This window comes from Apodemus sylvaticus, chromosome 6 (genome assembly GCF_947179515.1).
Source record: "Apodemus sylvaticus chromosome 6, mApoSyl1.1, whole genome shotgun sequence".
NCBI classification, from domain to species: Eukaryota; Metazoa; Chordata; class Mammalia; order Rodentia; family Muridae; genus Apodemus; species Apodemus sylvaticus.
In genome coordinates, this window is record NC_067477.1 from 124,926,273 (window position 1) to 124,949,749 (window position 23,477).

Below are 23,477 nucleotides of genomic sequence, written 5' to 3' on the forward strand. Positions count from 1 at the left end.
ACAAATACAACTCTACTTTCATTATGACAACTTTAAATACTGTTTGTCTAATAATAAAACCTTATAGAGGAAATGAAGGAAATTATATTACATATTTTTTATTTTTCTACATTCTTTGTTTACATTCCTAATGATTTCCCCTTTCCCAGTTCCTCCCTCCCCATAACTCTTATAAGCCCTCTTCCCTCCCACCATTCACCAGTCAACCCCCTCGCACTTCTCTGTCCTGGTAATCTCCTACATTGTTGCATCAAGCCTTTCCAGGACCAGGGCCCTCTCCTTCCTTCTTCTTGGAAATCATTTGATATGTGAATTGTGTCTTGGGATTCAGAGCTTCTGGGCTAATATCCACTTATTAGTGACACATTATTCCATGTGTGTTCTTTTGTGATTGGGTTACCTCACTTAGGATCCTATTTTCCAGTTCCAACTATTTGCCTAAGAATTTCATGAATTCATTGTTTTTAATTGCTGAGTATAATTCCATTGTGTAAATATATCACATGTTCTATATCCATTGCTCTGTTGAGAGATATCTGGGTACTTTCAAGTTTCTGGCTATTATAAATAGGGCTGCTATGAACATATAGCATGTATCCTTATGACACGCTGGAAAAACCTCTGTGTATATGCCCAGAAATGGTATATCAGGGTCCCCTTGAAGGGTCATGCCCAGTTTTCTGAGAAACTACCAGACTGATTTCCAGAGTGGTTGAATCTTCTTGCAATCCCAACAGTAGTGGAGGAGTATTCCTCTTTCTCCACATCCTCACCAATGCCTGCTGTCTACTGAGTTTTTAATCTAAGCCATTCTGACTGGTCTGAGTTGAAATCTCAGGCTTGTTTTGATTTGCATTTCCCTAATGACTAATGATGTTGAAAATTTCTTTTTTTTTTACATTATTTTTTTTATTCAATATATTTTTTATTTACATTTCAAATGATTTCCCCTTTCCTAGCCCCCCCCACTCCCAGAAAGTTCCGTAAGTCCCCTTCTCTCCTCCTGTCCTCCCACCCACCCCTTCCCACTTCCCCGTTCTGGTTTTGCTGAATACTGCTTCACTGAGTCTTTCCAAAACAAGGGGCCACTCTTCCTTTCTTCTTGTACCTCATTTGATGTGTAGATTATGTTTTGGGTATTCCAGGTTTCTAGGTTAATATCCACTTATTAGTGAGTGCATATCATGATTCACCTTTTGAGTCTAGGTTACCTCACTTAGTATGATGTTCTCTAGCTCCATCCATTTGCCTAAGAATTTCATGAATTCATTATTTCTAATGGCTGAATAGTACTCCATTGTGTAGATATACCACATTTTTTGCATCCACTCTTCTGTTGAGGGATACCTGGGTTCTTTCCAGCATCTGGCAATTACAAATAGGGCTGCAATGAACATAGTAGAGCATGTATCCTTATTACATGGTGGGGAATCCTCTGGGTATATGCCCAGGAGTGGTATAGCAGGATCTTCTGGAAGTGAGGTGCCCAGTTTTCGGAGGAACCGCCAGACTGATTTCCAGAGTGCTTCTCAGCCATTCTAAATCCTTCAGGTGAAAACTCTTTGTTTAGCTCTGTACCCAATATTTTAATAGGGTTATTTGGCTCTCTGAAGCCTAACTTCTTTACTTTTTTTTAAATATTGGATATTAGCCCTCTGTCGTATGTAAGGTTTCTGAAAATATTTCCCAATTTTTTGGTTGCCATTTTGTCCGATTGACAGTGTCCTTTGCCTTACAGAAACTGCAATTTTATGAGGTCCATTTGGTGAATTCTTGATCTTAGAGCATAAGCTATTGGTGATCTGTTCAGGATATTTTATCCTTGGCCCATGTCCTCAAGGGTCTTCCCCAGTTTCTGTTCTATTAGTTTCAGTGAGTCTGGTTTTATGTGGAGGTCCTTGATCCACTTGGACTTGAGCTTAGTACAAGGAGATAAGAATGGATCAATTTGCATTCTTCTGCATGCTGACCTCCAGTTGAACCAGCACCATTTGATGAAAAGGCTATCTTTATTCCACTGGATGGCGTTAGCTCCTTTGTCAAAGATCAAGTGACCATAGCTGTGGGGGTTCATTTCTGGGTCTTCAGTTCTATTCCATTGATCTACCTGCCTGTCACCATATCAATACCATGCATATTTTAACACTACTGCTCTGTAGTACTGCTTGAGGTAAGGGATTCTGATTCCCCCAGAAGTTCTTTTACTGTTGAGAACAGTTTTAGCTATCCTGGGTTTTTTGTTATTACAGATATATTTGAGAATTGCTCTTTCTAACTCTATAAAGGACTGAGTTGGGGTTTTGATGGAGATTGCATTGATTCTGTGTATTGCTTTTGGAAAGATGGCCATGTTTACTATATTAATCATGGCAATCCAAGAGCATGGAAGATTTTTCCATTTTTTGAGGCCTTCTTCAATTTCCTTCTTCAGAGACCTGAAGTTGACCTCCTCAAGACATAAAATAAACAGAAAGGGAAGCAGGAATTCTGAGTGTATGCATTCAGGGTCCAGTCATGACTCACTGAATTCAGGTTGAAGTCACCATCAGGAAGATCCAGTTCCAAGTACAGCAGCAGTCAACCTTCTATGAACCTTTCCTCTGAACTAGCTGCCTCAGTGACAGGTAACACACCGTTAGGGGTGGTAAAATCAAAGAGTAAGCTCATGGAGGCAGTATTTGGCATCCCAGACTAAAAGAACTTCCTTTCCATTTTTTGTGGGGGGAGGGGTGGAGGAGATGTCCAAGTAGACTTTCATTTAAAATGTTTTCTCTGTTCAAGACTTTTAAAAATGCTTTACCCAGGAGTGGTGATGCATACCTTTAATCCAAGCAATCCAGAGACTGCAAATTCAAGGACAGCCTGCTCTACATAGAGAGGTCTAAGCCCTCTACAACTGCCAGTAAAACCCTGACACCTGCTCTGGTTTGCCTGCTGTCTTAATTAGGGTTTTACTGCTGTGAACAGACACCATGACCTTGTGGCAAGTCTTATAAGGCACAACATTTAATTGGGTCTGACTTACAAGTTCAGTATCATCAAGGTGGGAAAATGGCAGCATCCAGGCAGGCATGGTACAGGAGGAGTTGAAAGTTCTACATCTTTATCTGAAGGCTGCTAGCAGAAGACTCACTCCCAGGCAGCTAGGTTGAGGGAATTTAAGCCCATTGGACTATGACAGACTCCCTCCAACAATGCTACACCTACTAATAGTGCCACTCCCTGGGCCAAGCACATAGGAACCATCACATCCATATTATTTTAAAAATGGCACATATAAAACATTGAGTGCCACATTTTGGAAAACAAAATGTATGGTAGATGATAATTATTAAAATGCTTTGCAAGCAACACAATGGTGATATTGAGAAAACCAGCGGAACAGTACTTGTCCAGGCACTCCCTTTAACTGAAGATGAATTTGCTTACCCTGCAGCTCTGGTCCAACAGTAGTTATGGTGGCCCCCAAGCATCTGCCCAAACACTGGTGAACTTCTGTGTGTGAAGGTGGAACTGTCAGCAGCAAGGTAACAACCAGGGACAGCGTGGGTTCCAAGTACCCACGGTACATTGGGCCACTAGAATCCACTCTCAGGACAAGTGAATGAAGAGACCAAGTCTAAGATAAAACATAATTGCATTTTAGTTGGAGAAAACAATTCACTATACTGAATCAAGAATCCTAAATTGTTATATTCATGGAAATATCTTCAATATATTTTGAGTTAGAGTCTTATTGCATCCTGGGATGGCCTTGAACTTGTGATCCTCATTAGCCTTCTAAATGCTTAGCCTTCTAATTGCTAATTGCTAAACCTCTGTGAATGGTTTCCATGTGTATACTTTTAAAGTTTCACTGCAGCTACATTTGCTTAAATGTAAAATGTTCGAGAAACAAAAAAGGTTAGAAAACTACTCCAGGAATAACTGGATACATATATATGTATACATATATATACATATATATGTATATATATGAACAAACACACGCAGAGCATTAAAATGCAGTTACGCTATAACAGGGCAACAATGCTCCTCCTAGAGGCTAAGAAGAGCCCAATGCCAGGTATGAGTTACTTCTAAAGTCACTGGCCACTGAGGTCCCATAGACACTCCTTCCCTGAACATTACAGGCTTTTGCCAGTGTTCCAGGTTGCCCTCCAGAACTTGTCAGATCCTACTGCTGAAGACACAACACGCTGGAGTGATAGAGCAGGGTAACACAGCACACTGGTATGGACCTAGAAGCTGCATCACTACTAGCTAACTTTCATAGTCCTTGAAGGTTCTACCAGAGAAGAAAAATAATCACCAGTCATACAGTTATGAACTTCAACCTGAGAAAGATGGCACAACAGGGATTGTTATCACCATTGTCCTCTCCTAACAGTCTAAGCAACCACACATGCAAAATGGGAAACTATTCTGGAACCTAATGCTCTAAGGGTCTTTATAACTGACTTTGAACAAGAAATTTATAAATAGTATTTGTGGGACTGAGGGTGTGGCCCAGAGGCAGAGAATGTGCTTAGTGTGTACAAAGTCCTGGGTTCAATCCCCAGTACCACAAAGAAAAAACCTGCATTCTGAGAATACACAAAATATTTCTTACTTTACTTAAGAAATTTCCTATATTTTGTCTTGTTTCTGAAGTGCTGGGGACTAGATCCAGGGTCTTGTGTACACTAAGCAAGCATTCTATCACTGGGATATGCCACAGCTGCTTATAATTACAATCAGACTCTTTATAAAACAGGAAAATTTCTACATATATTTTAGATGTATATGTAAAAGATTTATTTTTTTGACATGAGAGTGTGAATTAAGTGTGGATACTCACAGAAAGCAGTGGAGGGCACTGGATTCCCAAAGGTGGAGTTACGGGAAGTTGTAAGCTGCCTGATGTAGGTTCTGGACATTGAATTTGGGTCTTCCAAAAAAACAGAAATGCTTTTAATTGCTAGGCCATTTCTCCAGCCTCTAGTATATACATAATAAATTATAAAATTAAATATTGTATATACATTTTATAATAATTTAATTGAGATGTATTTATTATGTAAAGCTAATTAATTACCCAGGCTAGCCACAAACTCGTGGCAATCCTGTCTTAGCCTTCCAAATGCTGCTGCTATTACAGGGATGAGCCATCACACCTGGCTTTAAAACTCATCAATTTAAAGTGTCAAGTATGCAATGATCATTGGACACTGTATATAGCCATCACATAAACACAACATTGAGCAGAAATGTTCAAAATAGCACAGATATAGCATCTAATTAATACTCTTGTGCTAATACAGAAGTGAAAATACAGAAATTAATTTTAAAAAGTTTTAACAAAGTACTAGCAAAGCATTAAAATATCATAATGCAATTAACAAGTTACTGAGATATTTTACACTGTTTTTCAAAGTAAGTATTAAAATCTGATGTAAAATAACTACTTAACAGTATTGAGAATTTGGAGAAGAAATACTTCAACTATTCAGTAAGCAAAGCAATCATGTTGAGAGCAAACCCTCTCTACTTCCTAATTAAGGGCAGCATGGAGCCAGCTGCCTCACAGTCCTGCCACCATGCCCTTCCTGGAGGAGGGACCATCATCCGCAATTAGTGACAGAAGTAAATCCCTCTTTCCTTGAGTAGCTTTTTCAGGGTTTTTACCTGCCAACAGTGTCATCATCTTATAACCAAGAGGTCTACCACTGGTTTTAAAAAAAGTATTCTCAAAGTGAGTTGGGTAGAGGGGCATATATATGGAGGGAGGGGTAGGAGGAGGGGTTGGGGGTCTTTGGGGAGGGGGGAAATCGGGAAAGGTTTTATTACTGGCAATGTATATGAAGACGATATTCAATTAAAAAAAAGTATTCTCAAAATGTAAGTATTCAGAAACTGCTTTTATTCATTAATCCTTACTTTCAATTCTTTCTTTTTAATGATTATGATGTGGATTAATGTTTACTGTTCAAAATATATGACTTAAGAATGGTAATTTATATGACTTGTGTTATTTCTTGGCCTTTTGGTTGTTTTTTTAACTTCAAGTAACAATATTAAAAGCCACATTCCTCACCTTAGTCACACTTGTTTGACTCTCTGAGGTCACTCTTCATAACTGACATGCACAATAATTCTTAAAAGCCTTAAAGTGTAACTTTATTCTTTTCTCCCCTAAAGTGAGGTATTACTCCAAGAAGTGAGTAAGTAACAGAGTGAACGGAATTAAAGGAGGCAGAGAGGCGGGCACAGCTGCAGGTGCCTGTGCAAAGTCTTGACTAAGGCTTCCATGTCCTCCTTCAAAGCTCTTAACATATTACATCTCTCCCAGAATCTAGAGGTCACTAAATTACTGAATTAAAGTTTGAGATTATGGAAAGCAACAAGAACAAAAACATGTCACATGCTGTAAGCCATGTGGAAAGTACAGTCTAGGTAACATGGTCTGCTTAAGAGACACCTTAGACTAGTGGAGAAGATGGGCAAGAGACGCACGTATTGTCAAAGCTATACTGGGCCATCCTGGCAATAAAAGATGCTTCTCCCAACACCTGAGCCATTCTTCTGAGGGATTCCCCTGCCGCACACCTTAAAATGGGGTTTGGGTTGTCAAGAGCTCCCATAACCAGGGTCAGAGCAGACTTGCGAACCTCCTTAGGCCCTAAAGTGCTCTTGTTTTCAGCTAAGCCCTATATTGATTAAAAGATAAAAAAAGAAGAATGATATCTACATAGCAGAGACTGAAGGATAGCAGCACATAAGATGCCAGACTCCTATAAACATGATACAAATCATTTCATAAATATGAGAAAAATATGCTCATGTTAACGTGTACACCACTGTCACAAAAAAAAATGTATCAGGGAGTGTCATTTAGTTCTTTTGTTTGGTGAAAAAGGTATGTAATGATTTAGATGCCTTTAAAGTAGTCTCCATAAGTCATAACTAATTTAGAAGAAAACATTTTTTCTTTCTTTTTTTTAAAGGTTTATTTATTATTATATCATTATAAATGATTGTGAGACACATGTGGTGGCTGGGATTTGAACTCGGACCTTCAGAAGAGCAGTCAGTGCTCTTAACCTCTGAGCTTTCTCTCCAGCCCCAGAAGAAAGCATTTTCTAAGCCTTCTAATGCCTACAATAGTCCAATGCAGGGTTAGCCAACAACAGTACCTCTTGCCTGTTTAGGCATCAATGCTGTAGCCATGACTGTTCCTAGTAGTTTAGATACTGTGACTCATACCCCATAATTTGAGTTTTCCAAAGCCTTAAAGCAGAGGATAGCTATATTTTCTAGTTCAACAGTCCACATGAACACAGCTTCATTCTGTAGTTCCAGAAGGCACTAGGATCAAAAACAAGGCAGAAAGTAAATTATATGCAGACTCTATTCCACAGATGGAGGAACACAACCAAACTGATGCTCTCCTGCAATACCCAAAGAACTGCACAAAACATATGAACAGTTTTCAAAACTGCCGGCAAGGCAATGCATGGACATTGTTCTTTAAGGAACAACAAATCCTAACATAAATGTTTTAAATTCCAGAACTAATTAATGTAATCCACATTAGGAAAGCTTTAGATCTCTGGTGGTGCAAAGCACCAGGGGTCTGCGTGCGCCAAAGAACTAAGCACATAGTCAATTTGTCAGCCAGCCTGCCGGGCGTGGGGCCTGTGTCCTGCCCAGAGAGCTGTGGAAGGAGAGAAGCCCCGCAGCCATATTTGCTGCCTGCCTGGACAGAAAAGGGTCACTAGGTACTGTATCACCCTGAGCTTTAGATCTCTGGTGGTGCAAAGCACCAGGGGTCTGCCTGCGCCAAGTAACTGAGCACATAGGTGGTTTGTCTGCCAGCCAGTCTGTCCGGGGACCTGCGTCCTAGGTAAGAATCAACAGAGGGAGTGGCCCCCACCACACCATCTGCGCTCCATAATAGAGCAGACAGAGAACACCTGGATGACCTTGACAACCTAAGTATAACATTGCTTGAGGCAAGACTGAACATGGCTCCAAAGGCACAAAAGAGGAAGGCAGCATAACAGTAATCTGTGCCAGAGGAAACCCAGTCATCCAGTGTTGCAGAAATAACCTTAAAGATCCATAGTCTGGTGGTGCTGGTTCAATTGGAGGTCAGCCTGCAGAAGAATGCGAATCGATCCATTCTTATCTGCTTGTACCAAGCTTAACTCCAAATGGATCAAGGACCTCGACATAAAACCTGACACACTGAAACTAATAGAAAAGAAACTGGGGAAGACCCTTGAGGACATGGTCACAGGGGAAAGGTTCCTGAATAGAACACCAATAGCTTACGCTCTAAGATCAAGAATTGACAAAGGGGACCTCATAAAACTACAAAGTTTCTGTAAGGCAAAGGACACTGTCAAAAGGACCAAAAGTCAACCAAGAGATTGGGAAAGGATCTTCACCAACCCTAAATCCAACAGAGGGCTAATATCTAATATATACAAAGAACTCAAGAAGGTAGAACCCAGAGAACCAAATAACCCCATTAAAAAGTGGGGTACGGAGCTAAACAAAGAATTTTCACTTGAAGAACTTTGGAGGGCTGAGAAACACCTTAAGATATGTTCAACATCATTAATCATTAGGGAAATGCAAATCAAAACAACCCTGAGATTTTACCTCACACCAGTCAGAATGGCTAAGGTCAAAAACTCAGGAGACAGCAGGTGTTGGCGAGGATGTGGAGAAAGAGGAACACTCCTCCACTGCTGGTGGGATTGCAAGATGGTGCAACCACTTTGGAAATCTGTCTGGAGGTTCCTCAGAAAACTGGGCATGACACTTCCTGAGGACCCTGTTATACCACTCCTGGGCATATACCCAGAGGATTCTTCAACATACAATAAGGACACATGCTCCAGTATTTGTAGTAGCCAGAAGCTAGAAAGAACCCAGGTGTCCTTCAACTGAGGAATAGATACAAAAAAATGTGGTATATTTACACAATGGAGTACTATTCAGCCATTAGAAACAATGAATTCATGAAATTCTTAGACAAATGATGGAGCTGGAGAACATCATACTAAGTGAGGTAACCCAGTCTCAAAAGACCAATCATGGTATGCACTCACTGATAAGTGGATATTAGCCTAGAAACTTTGAGTACCCAAGACATAATCCACATATTAAATGATGTTCAAAAAGAATGGAGGAGTGGCCCCTGGTTCTGGAAAGACTCAGTGCAAGAGTATAGGGGAATTCCAGAACAGGGAAGTAGGAAGTGGGAGATGGAGGAACAGGGGGAGGGAAGAGGGCTTATGGGACTTGCGGGGAGTTGGGACCCAGAAAAGGGGAAATCATTTGAAATGTAAATAAAAATATATCAATAAAAAAAATTAAAAAAAACAAAGAATAAGGAAGTACAGCCTAGCATTCTTTTCTGTCTTCTCTCTGTTCCCTGGACTACCACCACATCTTCCTCCACTCACCGCCCCCATGATAGACCGTATTCTCAAACCACAGGGCAGAAACAAAACAAAACAAAACAAAACACCCTCTCTTAAGTCAGCTCACAGGTTATTGAGAAAATATTTGTAAATTAATATTTTGTGTAAAGAAAGTATAAACAGTTCTGTTTATAGCTGGGGATCATCCTCTGACATAGAACACCATATGGAGGTGGTGTAGGGAGGTAGTTAAGCACCCAGGAGTGTGGAGAGGCCTGAGGGGACAGATAGGACCAAGACTGCTGCTCAGAGGTACCTAGCCGGAACCCTCAGGCAGGAGCCTTCTGGTTTCTGTCTCTGGCTGGGGACCATCCTCTGCCACAGTGCACCATATGCAGGTGGTGCAGGGAGATAGCTAAGCAGCCAGGAGTGCGTAGAGGACTGAGAGCACAGGAAGCACCAACCCTGCTGCTCAGAGGAACCCTTCTGGAACCTGGAGGACACAAGAGCCCAGAAGCAGCCTGGGATAGAAGTCTTCCAATTAACATCTGCACCCAGATCTGATCCTGGGCTAGAGAGCTACATACACAAATACCACTAGGAAAGAGCTGGTCTCCCACGAGTGCCTACATACCTGTGCACACAGAGATAACAGGTCTCCCAGGAGTACAGGTACACAGGCTTGCAGGACAGATAAGCCACAGTCAGAGACAGCAAGACCAGCAAATACCAGAGATCATCAGATGGCAAAAGGCAAATGCAAGAACACTGCAACAGAAACCAAGGCATCATGGCATCATCTGAACTGAGTTCTACCACAACATCAAGTCCTGGATAGCCCAACACTCTGGAAAAGCAACAGCTCATGACTCTGGGAAAGAACTTCAAGAAGGACATAAACAATTCCCTTAAAGAAATACAAGAGATCATGGATCAACAGGCAGAAGCCCTTAAAGAGGAAACACAAAAATCCCTAAAAGAAGTACAGGAAAACACAAACAAACAAGTGAAGGAACTGAACAAAACCATCCAGCATCTAAAAGTGGAAGTAGAAACAATAAAGAAATTACAAAGGGAGGCAACTCTGGAGATAGAAAACCTAGGAAAGAAATCAGGAGTCATAGATGCAAACATCAATAACAGAATACAAGAGACAAAAGAAAGACTCTCAGGTGCTGAAGATACCATAGAAAACTCAACAGATACCATAGATACAACAGATAACTCAAGATACCATAGATACCAATAGATAACTCAAGATACCATAGAAAACTCAACAGTCAAAGAAAATGCAAAATGCAAAAAGCTTATAATCCAAAACATTCAGGAAATCCAGGACAAAATGAGAAGACCAAACCTAAGGATTATAGGTATAGAAGAGAGCAAAGATTTACAATTTAAAGGGCCAGTAAATATCTCCAACAAAATTATAGAAGAAGACTTCCCTAACTTAAAGAGATGCTCATGAATATTCAAGAAGCCTTCAGAACTCCAAACAGATTGAACCAGATCAGAAAGTCCTCCCTGCACATAATAATCAAAACACCAAAGGAACTAAACAAAGAACGAATACTAAAAACAGTAAGGGAAAAAGGCCAAGTAACATATTAAGGCAGACCTATCAGAATCACACCAGACTTCTCACCAGAGACCAAGAAAGCTAGAAGATCCTGGGCAGATCTCATACAGACCCTAAGACAACACAAATGCCAGCCCAGACTAAAATACTCAGCAAAATTCTCAATCACCATAGACAGAGAAACTAAGATATTCCATGATAAAACCAAATTTACATAGTATCTTTCCACAAATCAGCTCTAGAAAGGATAATAGATGGAAAACGCCAACATAAGGAGGGAAACTACACCCTAAAAAAGCCAAAAAAGTAATCTTCTTTCAACAAACCCAAAATAAGATAACGACACAAATGTAAAAATAACATAAAAATTAACAGGGAGCAACAATCATTTTTCCTTAATATCTCTTAATATCAATGGACTCAATTCCACAGTAAAAAGACATAGAATAGCATACTGGATACATAAACAGGACCCAGCATTTTGCTGCATACAGGTAACGCAACTCAGTGTCAAAGATAATCACTACCTCACAGTAAAAGGCTGTAGAACAATTTTTCAAGAAAATGGTCCCAGGAAACAAGCTGGAATAGCCATTCTAATGTCCAATAAGATAGACTTTCAACCAAAAGTCATCAGAAAAGACATAAAAGGACATTTCATACTCATCAAAAGAAAAACCGACCAAGATGAACTCTCAATTCTGAACATCTATGCCCCAAATGTAAGGGCACCCACATTCAAAAAAGAAACTTCACTAAAGCAAAGAGCACACATGGTACCTCACACAATAATTGTGGGGGACTTCAACATCCCACTCTCATCATTGGACAGATCAGGGAAACACAAGCTAAACCAGAGGCACAGTGAAACTACCAGAAGTTATGGACTGAATGGATTTAACAGATATCTGTAGAATATTTCATCCTAAATCAAAAGAATATATCTTCTTCTCAGCACCTCATGGTACCTTCTCCAAAACTGATCATATAATTGGGCACAAAACAGACCTCAACAGATAAAAGAAGACTGACATAATCCCATGCCTCCTATCAGATCACTACAGATTAAGGCTGGTCTTCAATAGTGACAAAAACAACAGAAAACCCACATACACATGGATGCTAAACCATGCTCTACTCAATGAAAACTTGGTCAAGGAAGGAATAAGGAAAGAAATCAAAAGACTTAGCTGGGCAGTGGTAGTGCACGCCTTTAATCCCAGCATTTGGGAGGCAGATGCAGGTGAATTTCTGAGTTAGAGGCCAGCTTGGTCTACAGAGTGCGTTCTAGGACAGCCAGGGATACAGAGAGAAATCCTGTCTCTAAAAACCAAAATAAATAAAGAAAGAAAGACTTTATAGAATTTAATGAAAATGAGGGCACAACATACCCAAACTTACGGGAAACAATGAAAGCAGTGCTAAGAGGAAAACTCATAGCTCTGAGTGCCTCCAAAAAGAAACTGGAGAAAGCTTACACTAGCAGCTTAACAGCACACCTGAAAACTCTCGAACAGAAAGAAGTTAATACACCCATGAGGAGTAGACAGCAGGAAATCATCAAACACAGGGCTGAAACCAACCAAGTAGAAACAAAAAGAATCATACATAGAATCAACAAAACTAGGAGCTGGTTCTTTGAGGAAATCAACAAAAAAGATAAACCCTTAGGCAGACTAACGAGAGGGCACAGAGACTGTATCTAAATTAACAAAATTAGAAATGAAAAGGGAGAAATAACAACAGAAACTAAAGAAATCAAAAAAGAAAGAAAGAAAATCATCAGATCCTACTACAAAAGCCTATACTCAACACAACATAATTCCAAGATTTACACATAATCAATATCTAGTCAATATCACCCATGTATTTAAGAAATATGATGCAGTTCCTACATACCAAGTACTAATCTAGGAGGCCCTGGGAGCAACAGTGCAAAAAAAAAATAGACAAAGTCCTCATTCTCATGAAATTTACATTCTGGGGTAGGGACAGAATATAAATATGTGAGTGGTATGAGAAAACACCTCTCTCTAAGGTGAAATGGTGAGCTACACAGCTATCTAAAAAAATATCCGAGGAGCAGGAACAAGATGTGAAAGGCTTTGCAGATGAAGTAAGATCCGCATATCTGAGGACAGCAAGGTTAGGGGAGCTGGTGGAGTAATAGAAAATTGTCTAAGATAAAGTCATAAGAAAACAGATGATGCTCCAGACACACTGAAGAGCATTAAATTTATGCCGAGTGATTGTTCTGAGCAGAGAAGGGTTGTATTCTAAATATTCTGCCAATTCACTTGGACTGTTCAAACTGTACAACATATATATATATATGTGGCAGACACATGGTGAGCAGTTAAAACCCTACTACAATGACCCAGATGAGAGACACTGCAGAGGCAGATGATGGGAAATGAATGAATTCTAGATATGCTTGTGGGTAACTCCCTTAACAGTTGCTAATCCACATGATATAAGGGAAGGGAATGATTTTAGGGGGCTGGCAAAGGATGGGTTTGAAATCAATAAATTGGTGTAAATGTGTTAACTCAGAGAGAGAGAGAGAGAGAGAGAGAGAGAGAGAGAGAGAGAGAACACAAATGAATCTCTGCTAGCCTTGAATCCACCATGTAGCTGAGAATGACTGTGAACTTTTGCTCACTCCTCCACTTCCCAGGGCTGGGATTATTACAACGGCCACCACATACACTTGTTCTATGTGGCGATAGGAATTAAACCCAGGGCTTTCTGCATGGTGGAGGCAAGTACTCTAGCAGCTGAGCTCCAGGCCAGCCCAGATGTCTTTTCAAAGCAGTTATGTAAAGTGGTGGTAGGAGTCATAGGAGTGAGTATCACTGAAAAGGAAGACTGACAACTCTCACAACAAAACACAGTGAGGGCTAAGTATTTAAAGCAGAGGATAAGACACATGTAAAGATAGAAGGGAGCCAAATACAACACATCCAGATGATTGCTGTAGGCAGTGTGAGTCATGTGCCAGCTCCAAAAAGACTTTTCCTTGGAAGGGAAACAACAAATGCCCAGTTACAGGGGGTTTAAAAGACAAAAAGAAAATTCTAGTTAAAGGTCACTAGGGTATCCGTGGCCACAACAATAGGAAAGGAACCTGGACAAAACTTGAAAGCCAACAGGACCCTAAAAGTGATTCTCGGTCGTTCAGGCGAGAATAAATCTGCACCTAGAAATAAAAGGAATTACTAGTTGACTGTCCAAGAGGCTATACTGGTGTACACCCATCATGCCCAGCATTTCACCACTCAGACAGCTAATGCAGGGAGACAGCTGAATGTTTGAGGCCAGTCTGGGATATGCAATGAGCCCCAGGCCAGCCAGGAATAACTAATAAAGCAGTCAGACAAAGTAAAATCAAAGCCAACAAACAAACAAAATTTTCTACCCTCCTTTCTTCCATTCCAGAAGAAAGCTAGAGGCTTGCGTCCTGGAAAAAACATGAGATAGGACATCTTTGAACAAGAAGGATCAGACACAACTGTGGACTGAGGTCGCTGTACTAAAATAGGAATTAAGTGAATGTTTACATCATGAATGTTAAAGTCTTTAGTCTCCCTATCCCAATTCCTCAGTCCCAGACAATTATCCACATTCCCTTCAGACAACAGAGTAGAAAGGCATCTTCTAGGGAACAATTAGTCTAGAGAAACATACTAAGATAAGGTCAGGACCAGCCTATTGTGACATTCAGTTTGTAAAATTCACCTTTTCCAGAAAACCTTTTATGATTCACTCTTACATTTTCCCACTAGAGGAAAGCATCTAATATTAACAAAATAAAAAAAAAATACACAAAACAAGTTTGAATCAAAGAGGTTGTAGAGGGGAAAGTAAAAATCTCTTATCGCACAGGCCTTCCCAGGCACTGGAATTATAAGTGGATTATAAGTGACACCAGCACAGTGACGTTTAAATCCAGTCACATTGCACTGCCTAGACAGATATGACGCATGCAACAAGCAGATGTAAACAGGGTTTGGGCTTTACTGCTGACTAAGAGACGGATAAGCTAGAAATTCCCATAGTATGACATCCTCCACTTCCTGAGGTGAATGACTCATAACATTTAAAAAAACACAATATTTTCATCTTTCTTTATGTCAATCTTATGGTGGGGAGTGGGCAATACTCACCTTGTTGGCAGCAACTAGGACTTTATCAAGAAATCTTAACCATTCAAAGATGAACACTGGTCCCTTTGCCTTTGTGATCTGAGCCAATGCTTCTTCATTTAGCAATAAACCGTGAGCTAGCTCCATTATTGATGTTCTTAACTCCAACCTTAAGTGAACAGATTAGCTTTTTAAAAAGTAAAATACATATGTAAGCAATTTTTTATTTATGTGTAGGAATGTTTTGCCCACATGTATGTATATGGACTACATGTGTGCCTGGTGCCCACAGAGGTCAAAACAGGGTGTTGGCTTCCCCTGGAACTGGAGAAAAAGATGGTTTCGAGCCATCATGTGGGCTCTGGAAACCAAACCCAGGTCTTTATCAAAAGCAACAAGTATACTTAATCACTGAGCCATCTCTCCAGCCCTTACAGGTAAGGATTATTTAAATATTAAATACCAAGTTTCATAAATGCAACCGCTAAGATAGGGAAGGACTGCGTGGTTTCACTTCTCACTAGAGAATTAACTTCGTAAAGACAAAGATAAACAAAAAGAGACTGTTTGGCAATAAGAATGGAATGAAAGGAAAATGTAAACACTGCACAAAGACATTATCCCCGGGCTGTTGTTTGTCTATTAGAACATAGGCTATTAACTCATTCTACCTTGAGAACCGAACTTCTGAGCCTGGGCGAGGCTTCTCCTCCACCTGCTGAGCATCATGGGCACCTTTACCTGTCCCTCGCCACCAGGACACAGAATAAAGACCCCAGGGATCTGACAAGTAGGAGCGAGCCCGACGGGGTCCGGGACAACCCCTCGCCCGGGAACGCGGTGCTCCGGGTCCGGGTGCCCCGGGCCGCTCCCAAGACCCCGACAACTGGGAGTCTGCGGGAAACCGCAAACTGGGGTCCCGGGCCGCCCTGCGAGGTCAGCCTCGCGTCGAAGGAGTCCTCGAGCTGCCAAGCCCGAGGCTGAAAACTCGAATTCCTTCCTGAAGATGTCCAGGGACACAGGGATCGCGGTGCGTGTCAGCCTGGCAGAGCGCGACACCTCCTCACCTCCTAGTCTAGTCAGGACCGACCTGCCCAGCTCCGCACTGCCAAGGGACGCGGATGCCCCGCCTCCCAAACTCCTGCCCACAGGAAGCCTGAAGACAACGCATGCGCAGGACACTGGTCAGGCGCACCCGCACTCCCCAAGCTCTCTTAACCCCGCCCGCCCCAAGTTTCATAGCGAATCTGCTTTCAGGGCCTAGTGGGAGGTTCCTGGGTCCCGCACCAATTGCACAGAGCATGCTTAGCGCACCCTCAGCAGAACAGGGTCAGTGCTGTAAAGCTCGGGTTTGGGGCGTCAGGGCGACCTGGAGGATGACAGAGGGCCCTGCTAGTTGGCTGTGACTGCCCAGCACAGCGGCAGCTAAGCCCCATCCGTGAGTGCTTTGGTGGGTGGGTGCAGGAGGGAGGAGCGCAGGACGGAAGAGCCTGCGATGCGGAGGCACCCATAGGAGACTTAGCGCATCTCTCTGTGTGTTTAGTAGCCCTCGCTTCTTACTCGGTGTCCAATACTGAAATAAGCTAGCAGCACCTATAGCCTTCCTGTTGAGAAAATGGTTACTCCATTATTCCGGAACAGGCAAAGAGCGTCACCTTGTTCCAGTTCTTGGACACCCACCACCTCCAACCATCAACAAATGCTGTGCTTTCTCCTCCCTCAGATAGACCCAGAATCCTGGCCGCCTCGATGTGAGTCTTAAGTGGTGGTTCAGGTGACCAGCATTCCTGCCTGGATAATCCATCTACTTGTGGAGTTTATTCTTATTTTTGAAGAAAGTGGATAATGGTAGTGTATATTTTCTTCATAGGAGGAGGAGGAGGAGAACAGTCACATTTTAGGACTCAATTCCTTATTCTTTTTTCTTTTTCTTTTTCTTTCTTTTTTTTTTTTTTTTAAGATTTATTTATTATACAACGTTCTGTCTGCATGTGTGCCTACAGGCCAGAAGAGGGCACCAGATCTCATTATAGATGGTTAAGAGCCACCATATGACTGCTGGGTATTGAACTCAGTACCTCTAGAAGAGCAGACAATTCTCTTAAACTCTGAACCATCTTTCCAGCCCCCATATTCCATTTCCCAACATAACTTCCTCACCATTGGTAATTAATTTCCTTAAATCGTATTATTTAATGAAACTGCAATACCCATCTATGAATTTTCAGTGTGATTGTATATGAAAAGTATACATAAAACATGGAATAATGAAAGTCGGGTGCTCATGCTAAAACGGCTAACCAGTTTACCTGGTGTGCCATCTTGCTATTCCAGGATATTGTTTTTTGTTTTTTAAATATGACATTAAAACCAACTTTACTGCCAGGTATGGTGACACATATCTTTAGTCCCAGAACTTGGGAGTCTAAGGCAGGTGGATCATGGGATTAAGGTTGAGTCCCTGTTAACAGGGAGGGTTTCAGTACATCCAAGGCTTCAAAGAGAAACCCTGACTGAAAACAAACAACCAACCAACCAACAAACAAAATGTTGTTGCTATATTTTTCCAACCGGGTAAAAGAAATCTCAACTCAATCAGTAACAATATAAGCTATAAGCCTAGATCGGGCTGATCTCCCACTACACTAATCTATTCCCATCTCTATTATTCCATCTAACTTGCAGTTTCTCTAGGCCATGAGCTTCTCTCTGCAGCCTCTCCATGCATCCTCCATAGCTAGTCCCACAAACTCTCAGCCCCTCCTCCTCCTTCCTGCCCAATCATAGGCTCAAGCCTTTATTTGAAAAGATAGGGTGGGGAGAAGGTTCACAAGGCAACTCCTCTTGTGCAGCACATCAGAGGAGTAGAATTAGCATCAAATTACAAGCCCAGAGGTATCCACAACTCCTCCCCCTTTCTGTCCAATTGAAAGGCTCTTTTATCTCAGACATCAATTGAGTGTAATTATTACCATTTTGTAATTTATAATATACAGGATAGACCTAACACCCAGTCCATCAATTTTTATCAATTAAATAGTACCTCTGTTGTCTATCTGAACTTAAAAGACTTAAAATTCTACACATGACTCAAGTCCTGGCTTTAAATTGTAACCCATCTGAAAACCATCCTCTCAAATCTGTATCATCTTTCTAAATGCTAAACAGCTTGAACTGACTATGAGCCTACTAGTCTTCAACCCCATCAGAAATCCAAGAATGACTAATATTACCTGAAAGTATGAGAAACACAACATATACCTTCTAAAACTTAGCCAATTTATAGAGACTGCTGATCACCTGAACAGGGCCTATACACCAAAACGTTGGAACATCAGTCTTCAGCCTTCTGGCCCAGGATCATCTGACAGACTTGGTAATGGAGAATTTTGAAGGGCTAATTACTCTATCTTGGCAGAGATTATCAGTCGACTATTTTGCATAGTGTGTCCTTTTTTTTGGACAGTATTTTTCTGTAGATGAAATGAGGCAATTCTTGCTTGGTGACTGTCTTGCCACAACTGAAGCAACTCTATTGATGCTCAATTTCCTTTTTGAATTAAAGAAAGGAGTGCTGTCAGGAGCAGACAGGTCTCCAGTCAAATGAACTTTAAAAAAGAAATGTCAATAAATGTCATGTTCTGTGTACTTCTGACACATTTGAAGACCATCTATCTACCTAAAGCATCTCTAAACTGTTAAGCATTGACTACTCTTGGCCATTAACTCAGGAACACACTTTTAATTAACCCACCACCAATTAACCCACAACCACAACTTTGCTATCTGGTCTTCTGTTGTTGTATTTTTTTTTTTTTTTGGTTCTTAGAGACAGGGTTTCTCTGTGTAGCCCTGTCCGGGAACCCACTCTGTAGACCAGGCTGGCCTAGAACTCAGAAATCCATCTGCTTCTGCCTCACAGGTACTGGGATTAAAGGCCTATGCCACCACCGCCCAGCTCCTTTTATTCTTAAATGTGTTATATGGACACAATGCCTACATGGGAATAATAATATTAATCTCAGTTTTATATCAATAATACATTTATACCAATGAAAACCTTAAATTTGCATAAGTAAATTCTGAACCAATATAAGAGATTACAACTTCAGCTTCGTATCAGTTATAAAGACTTCTAACAATGTTAGATCTGGCTATGTAATGTTTTGCTTAAAAATACATTTGCCAACCTATCCCTATTTGTCTATTTCTTTAATTTCTATGAATAATAATTTCCATAATTTCTATATATCCCCCTTTTTCTTTTCTGCCCCCTTCCCCTTTACCTAAGAAGGAAGTATAGGAAAGAAGAAAGGTAGAAGTACCTGAGTTTAACTTCTTTAGCTCCCTCCCTGTCCAAATCTACATTTGTAAAGTACCTCTAAAATGACAACATATCTATAATTCCTAAAATAATCAGAACCATCTACCCCAACATAGGGAACTGGGATAATGATTATCTTCTGTCTGCTTCCAGCTGAATTGAGGCGAAGAATTCCCATCTGGGGGCCCAAAGGGAAATAGGAAAGTTGACTCGTCAGAGGAGACCTAGCTGCCATTATTTGCCTTCCAGTCGCTATGTTCATTGGTCAGCTGACATCTTGACCATGACATTCTGAAAGGCTGAATAGGTGAGTAGTTCTGGAAACAAGTCTCTAAAACAATCAGCTTTGAGGGAGTTGAAGTAGAGTCAAGTGTGAAGCTGGAATGGAAGGTCCCAGAATCTCAGCATCCCCAGAGTGTGAGTCTTTTTAGGGCTGTCTTTCTCTTCTTTTATCCTGTAGTATACAAAACTATTTTGTTGATTGTGTTAGTCTCCCTTTACTTCTCTGTCGCTAAGGTCTTCAGGAGGTCTCTCTTCGTCGTGTCTGATTTTTATCACCTTGGAAAGAACCCACAGCTTTTCTTTTATGTGGAAACAGGCATAGCCCCTCCCCCAGCATAATATATTTCCCACACATGGTCGTGTGTCATGAAGCCATCTTGTCTTATGTTCTTTCTATTTACACAGAAGGTCTTTCTCTGGGTGTAGTTCATCCTTATCTGACATCCTTTAATGAACATTTTTTAAAACTACAATGCTGCTTCCTCTCATCTCAGAAAAGATTATAAAGATATGTTTGCAGGTGTCTTCCAAAGGACAGTGTTTTCACAAAAGAGCCATTCTTACATGAAGCCTCCAGGAGTTCACTTCTTACTGTGTTGGAATTTTAGGCTCTAGGCCTCATTGGTAGGGGCATAATGGTTTCTAGAGAGAGGGCTTCCTCTGGTCTCTGTTTCTTACCTTAGTACCAGAGGGGTCAGCCCTGGCCAGAACCTCAGACCTGTTTTCTGCTTCCTGGATGAACATTTCTGTTCCCTCCCAGGTGCTGTGTTAATTGTCTTACACTCTAGGGTCAGTGCATCTCCGTTGCTCACTATACAATATCTCCAGTGCCCTTTATGATTTCATTTTCACCTGTGAATTATTTAGGAGAAGGTTATTAAATCCTTAAATATATGAATATTTTCGTGTTTTGTTTTAGAATATCTTTTTGTTTTGTTTTCTCTTTTCTTGTTCTGTTGAGAAGAGTTTCTTTGTGTAACAGCCCTCACTGTCCTGGATTCTCCTTGTAGACCAGGCTAGCCTCACAAGATCCACTTGCCTCTGTCTCCAGTACGACAGGATTAACATGACCAGCTTGTTTTAGAATAGCTTACAGCTGTTGGTTTCTAACTTGATTCTGATATGGTCAAAAATCATGTGGTAATTTTCCTCCCTTCAATATAAACTTAATATTTGAGACCCAAAATATTCTCCGTTTTGGTAAATACACATCATGTACTTGAAAAGAATGTGTATCCTTAACACAGTATTTTGCAAAAGCTAATGGCCATGAGGTGTTCTGTAAATTCTAAAGATAAATGATATTTCTCAGATCATTTATTCTTCACTGAAGCTTTTTCTTGTTGTCCTATCAGTAGCTGAGAGAGATAAGTGTACTCTTTATACTTATGGAGTTGTCTGATATGCCCGCTGCTGTCAGTTTCAGTATGTGTAGTTCGAAGTTCTGTTATTAGATATTGCAACAGATTATTATGTCTTCTGAATAATTTGACATTTTTTGTCATTAGGAAGCCTGTCTTTTTCTATCTGGATGTAGTCTCTGTCTTAAAGTCGGTTTTATTGAAATTAATTAGTCATCACAGTCGTCTTGTGCTTGGTGATTGCATACAATAGTTACATTGATGCATGATTTTGAAATGTAGTGAATTTAAAAATGTGCATGTGTGCTATGTGAGTCTGTGCATGGGAGTGCAGGTGCCTGCCAAGAGCAGAAGCATCAGATCCCTCTGGAGCTGGACTTACAGGTAGTTGTGAGCCACCTGAAGTGGGTGCTGGGAACCGAACTCAGGTCCTTTAGAGCTTAGTTCACAAGTCCCTTCAGTAATCCTAGATCCTGTCATTTGACAGGATTAATGATCACACCTCTACCCCTTGTCAACTTAACCCAAACACATCAAGCATATTTTTTATCACATCTTTAGTTTGTATATGTATATAACTGTGTCAGTACCAAGGTACATGTGTGGAGGTCAGAAGACCAAGATGTGGATCTTGAAAATCAAATTCAAGGAGTCATGTTTGATAATAGACAGCTTTACCTGCTTAGCCATGTTGCTGGCCCCCAAACACATCATTCTTAATCCACAGTCCTCTACTATTTGTCTGCATAGGTTCATGCAACCTCCTAACACAAAAATATGCTCATTCCAACTTCAAAAGTGTCTGGAATCTAACAGTTCTAAAACTTCTAGGTCTCTTGTGACATTTCAGGGAATGTCCTAACTCTGAGCTTCAACATGATTAAAAACATTTTACATCCTTCAAGCATATAGATATACAAAGTAAACATTCCCAGTCCAAAGATAAGAGTGGGAACATAGCAATGATAAAACCAAGACAAGAAAAATCCAGCAGGGTAACCACCAAATACTGCATCTCCATGTCCAGCATCATCATTCCATTGGTGGAATCATCTGACTTCCAGGGGGCTTAAGTGGTTTCTTCCTCCAGCTTTGCCATCTGTAGTACACATCCTCTAAATCAAGCAAGCCCTCGCTATGCCTCTAGCTTGCTTTCCTGTCTCGATCTCCATGTCTTCACCTTCATAGCTTCACACTGTGGTATTGTGGGGCTTCCTCTCAGGGAGCCTGACCCTAACACACATTGCCAATTTCAGGGTGGATTTTCCCACTTCGATTAACCTAATCAATGTAATCCTTCATAAGCATGTCTAGGCTAATCTAATCTAGATGGTTCCTCACAGGTATGCCCTCCCTTGATTCTCTAGCCTCTTGAGTGGAAACTCACAATTAGCTTACAAAAGACCAGGAGTGGGTACAAAAATGGCTTGGTGGTTAAAATACTTTCTGTGCAAATATGAGGACCGGAATTTGGACCCCCAGAAATCCATGGAAAGGTTGGATGAGTTCGGTGGCCCACCCGTAATTCCAACATCAGAAGGCAGAGGAGAGAGAAGCTGAAACCTTTTTTACCTCCAGTAGCCACCTCTGTTTATTCATTCTTCAAACCCAAGTCTCCCTCCCATAGCATTATCTTCTGCTGGAGAGACTTGCTCACACATTCTTACAGATTTACTTGATAAGTTATCTGTCCAAATTTGAAATGAGTCATGTCAAGCCATATTCAATTATATCAAATGCAGAATTGTTGTCCTCAAGGACAGAGGACAGAGGCCTAGGCAGTCACCAAGGGAAGGGAGTGTGTAGAGAGAGAAAGAAAGCTCTCAGGCAAGAGAGTAGAGACAGAGATGTCTAGATATATGGGGACTGCTTTGACATGTAAAATAGGCACTAAGCCCCTTTGTTCATGGCCATAGCCAAACAATTCTGAATGCAAAAGCTTACTTTTTCCATTAATGAAATATTAACTTAGGAATTTTTACTGGAGCTTGAGTTCTGAATTAACAAATCTTTTCTGTTAAGATACTTAAAATGGGCTAGAGAGATGGCTCTGCTCTTCCAGAGGTCCTGAGTTCAATTTCCAGAAGCCTCATGGTGGATCACAGCCATCTGGAATTGGATCTGATGCCCTCGTCTTGTGTCTCTGAAGACAGCAACAGTGTACTCTTATACATAAATAAAATAAATCTTTAAAAATACTTTTTAAAAACAGTGTTACATGGCTCACTGACTTCTTCCTTTCTCTTGGGCATCCAGGACCCTATGGGGCACTGTTTCCCGCATTATGCTCTTCTGAAGCTAGGCTCTAGTTTAGTTTGTTTTAAGACTGTTTTCATTAATCGTTTCATTAAGATGCATATAGCTATGTTT

At 40.9% G+C, this 23,477-nt stretch overlaps 1 protein-coding gene and 1 long non-coding RNA gene across 2 annotated transcripts in view; one reads left to right on the top strand and one right to left on the bottom strand.

Moving 5' to 3' along the window:
- LOC127687601 (HEAT repeat-containing protein 5B-like) overlaps nt 1-15,297 on the bottom strand; it is a 45,892-nt gene extending 30,595 nt beyond the window's left edge. Inside the window, exons 1-4 of the mRNA XM_052186402.1 lie at nt 15,162-15,297; nt 7,246-7,347; nt 4,841-4,930; nt 3,430-3,619 (exon numbers count right to left, since the gene is read on the bottom strand). Of these exons, the coding sequence (XP_052042362.1) occupies nt 3,430-3,619; nt 4,841-4,930; nt 7,246-7,347; nt 15,162-15,287 (508 nt within the window). The 5' untranslated portion in view covers nt 15,288-15,297. The remainder of the gene's footprint in view (nt 1-3,429; nt 3,620-4,840; nt 4,931-7,245; nt 7,348-15,161) is intronic.
- A 1,157-nt stretch (nt 15,298-16,454) lies between these two features.
- Nucleotides 16,455-23,156, top strand: LOC127687614 (uncharacterized). Its single transcript, XR_007978430.1, has 3 exons — nt 16,455-16,578; nt 19,618-19,771; nt 23,130-23,156. It is a non-coding gene; the product is annotated as an uncharacterized LOC127687614 (long non-coding RNA).
- Nucleotides 23,157-23,477: the final 321 nt, after the last annotated feature.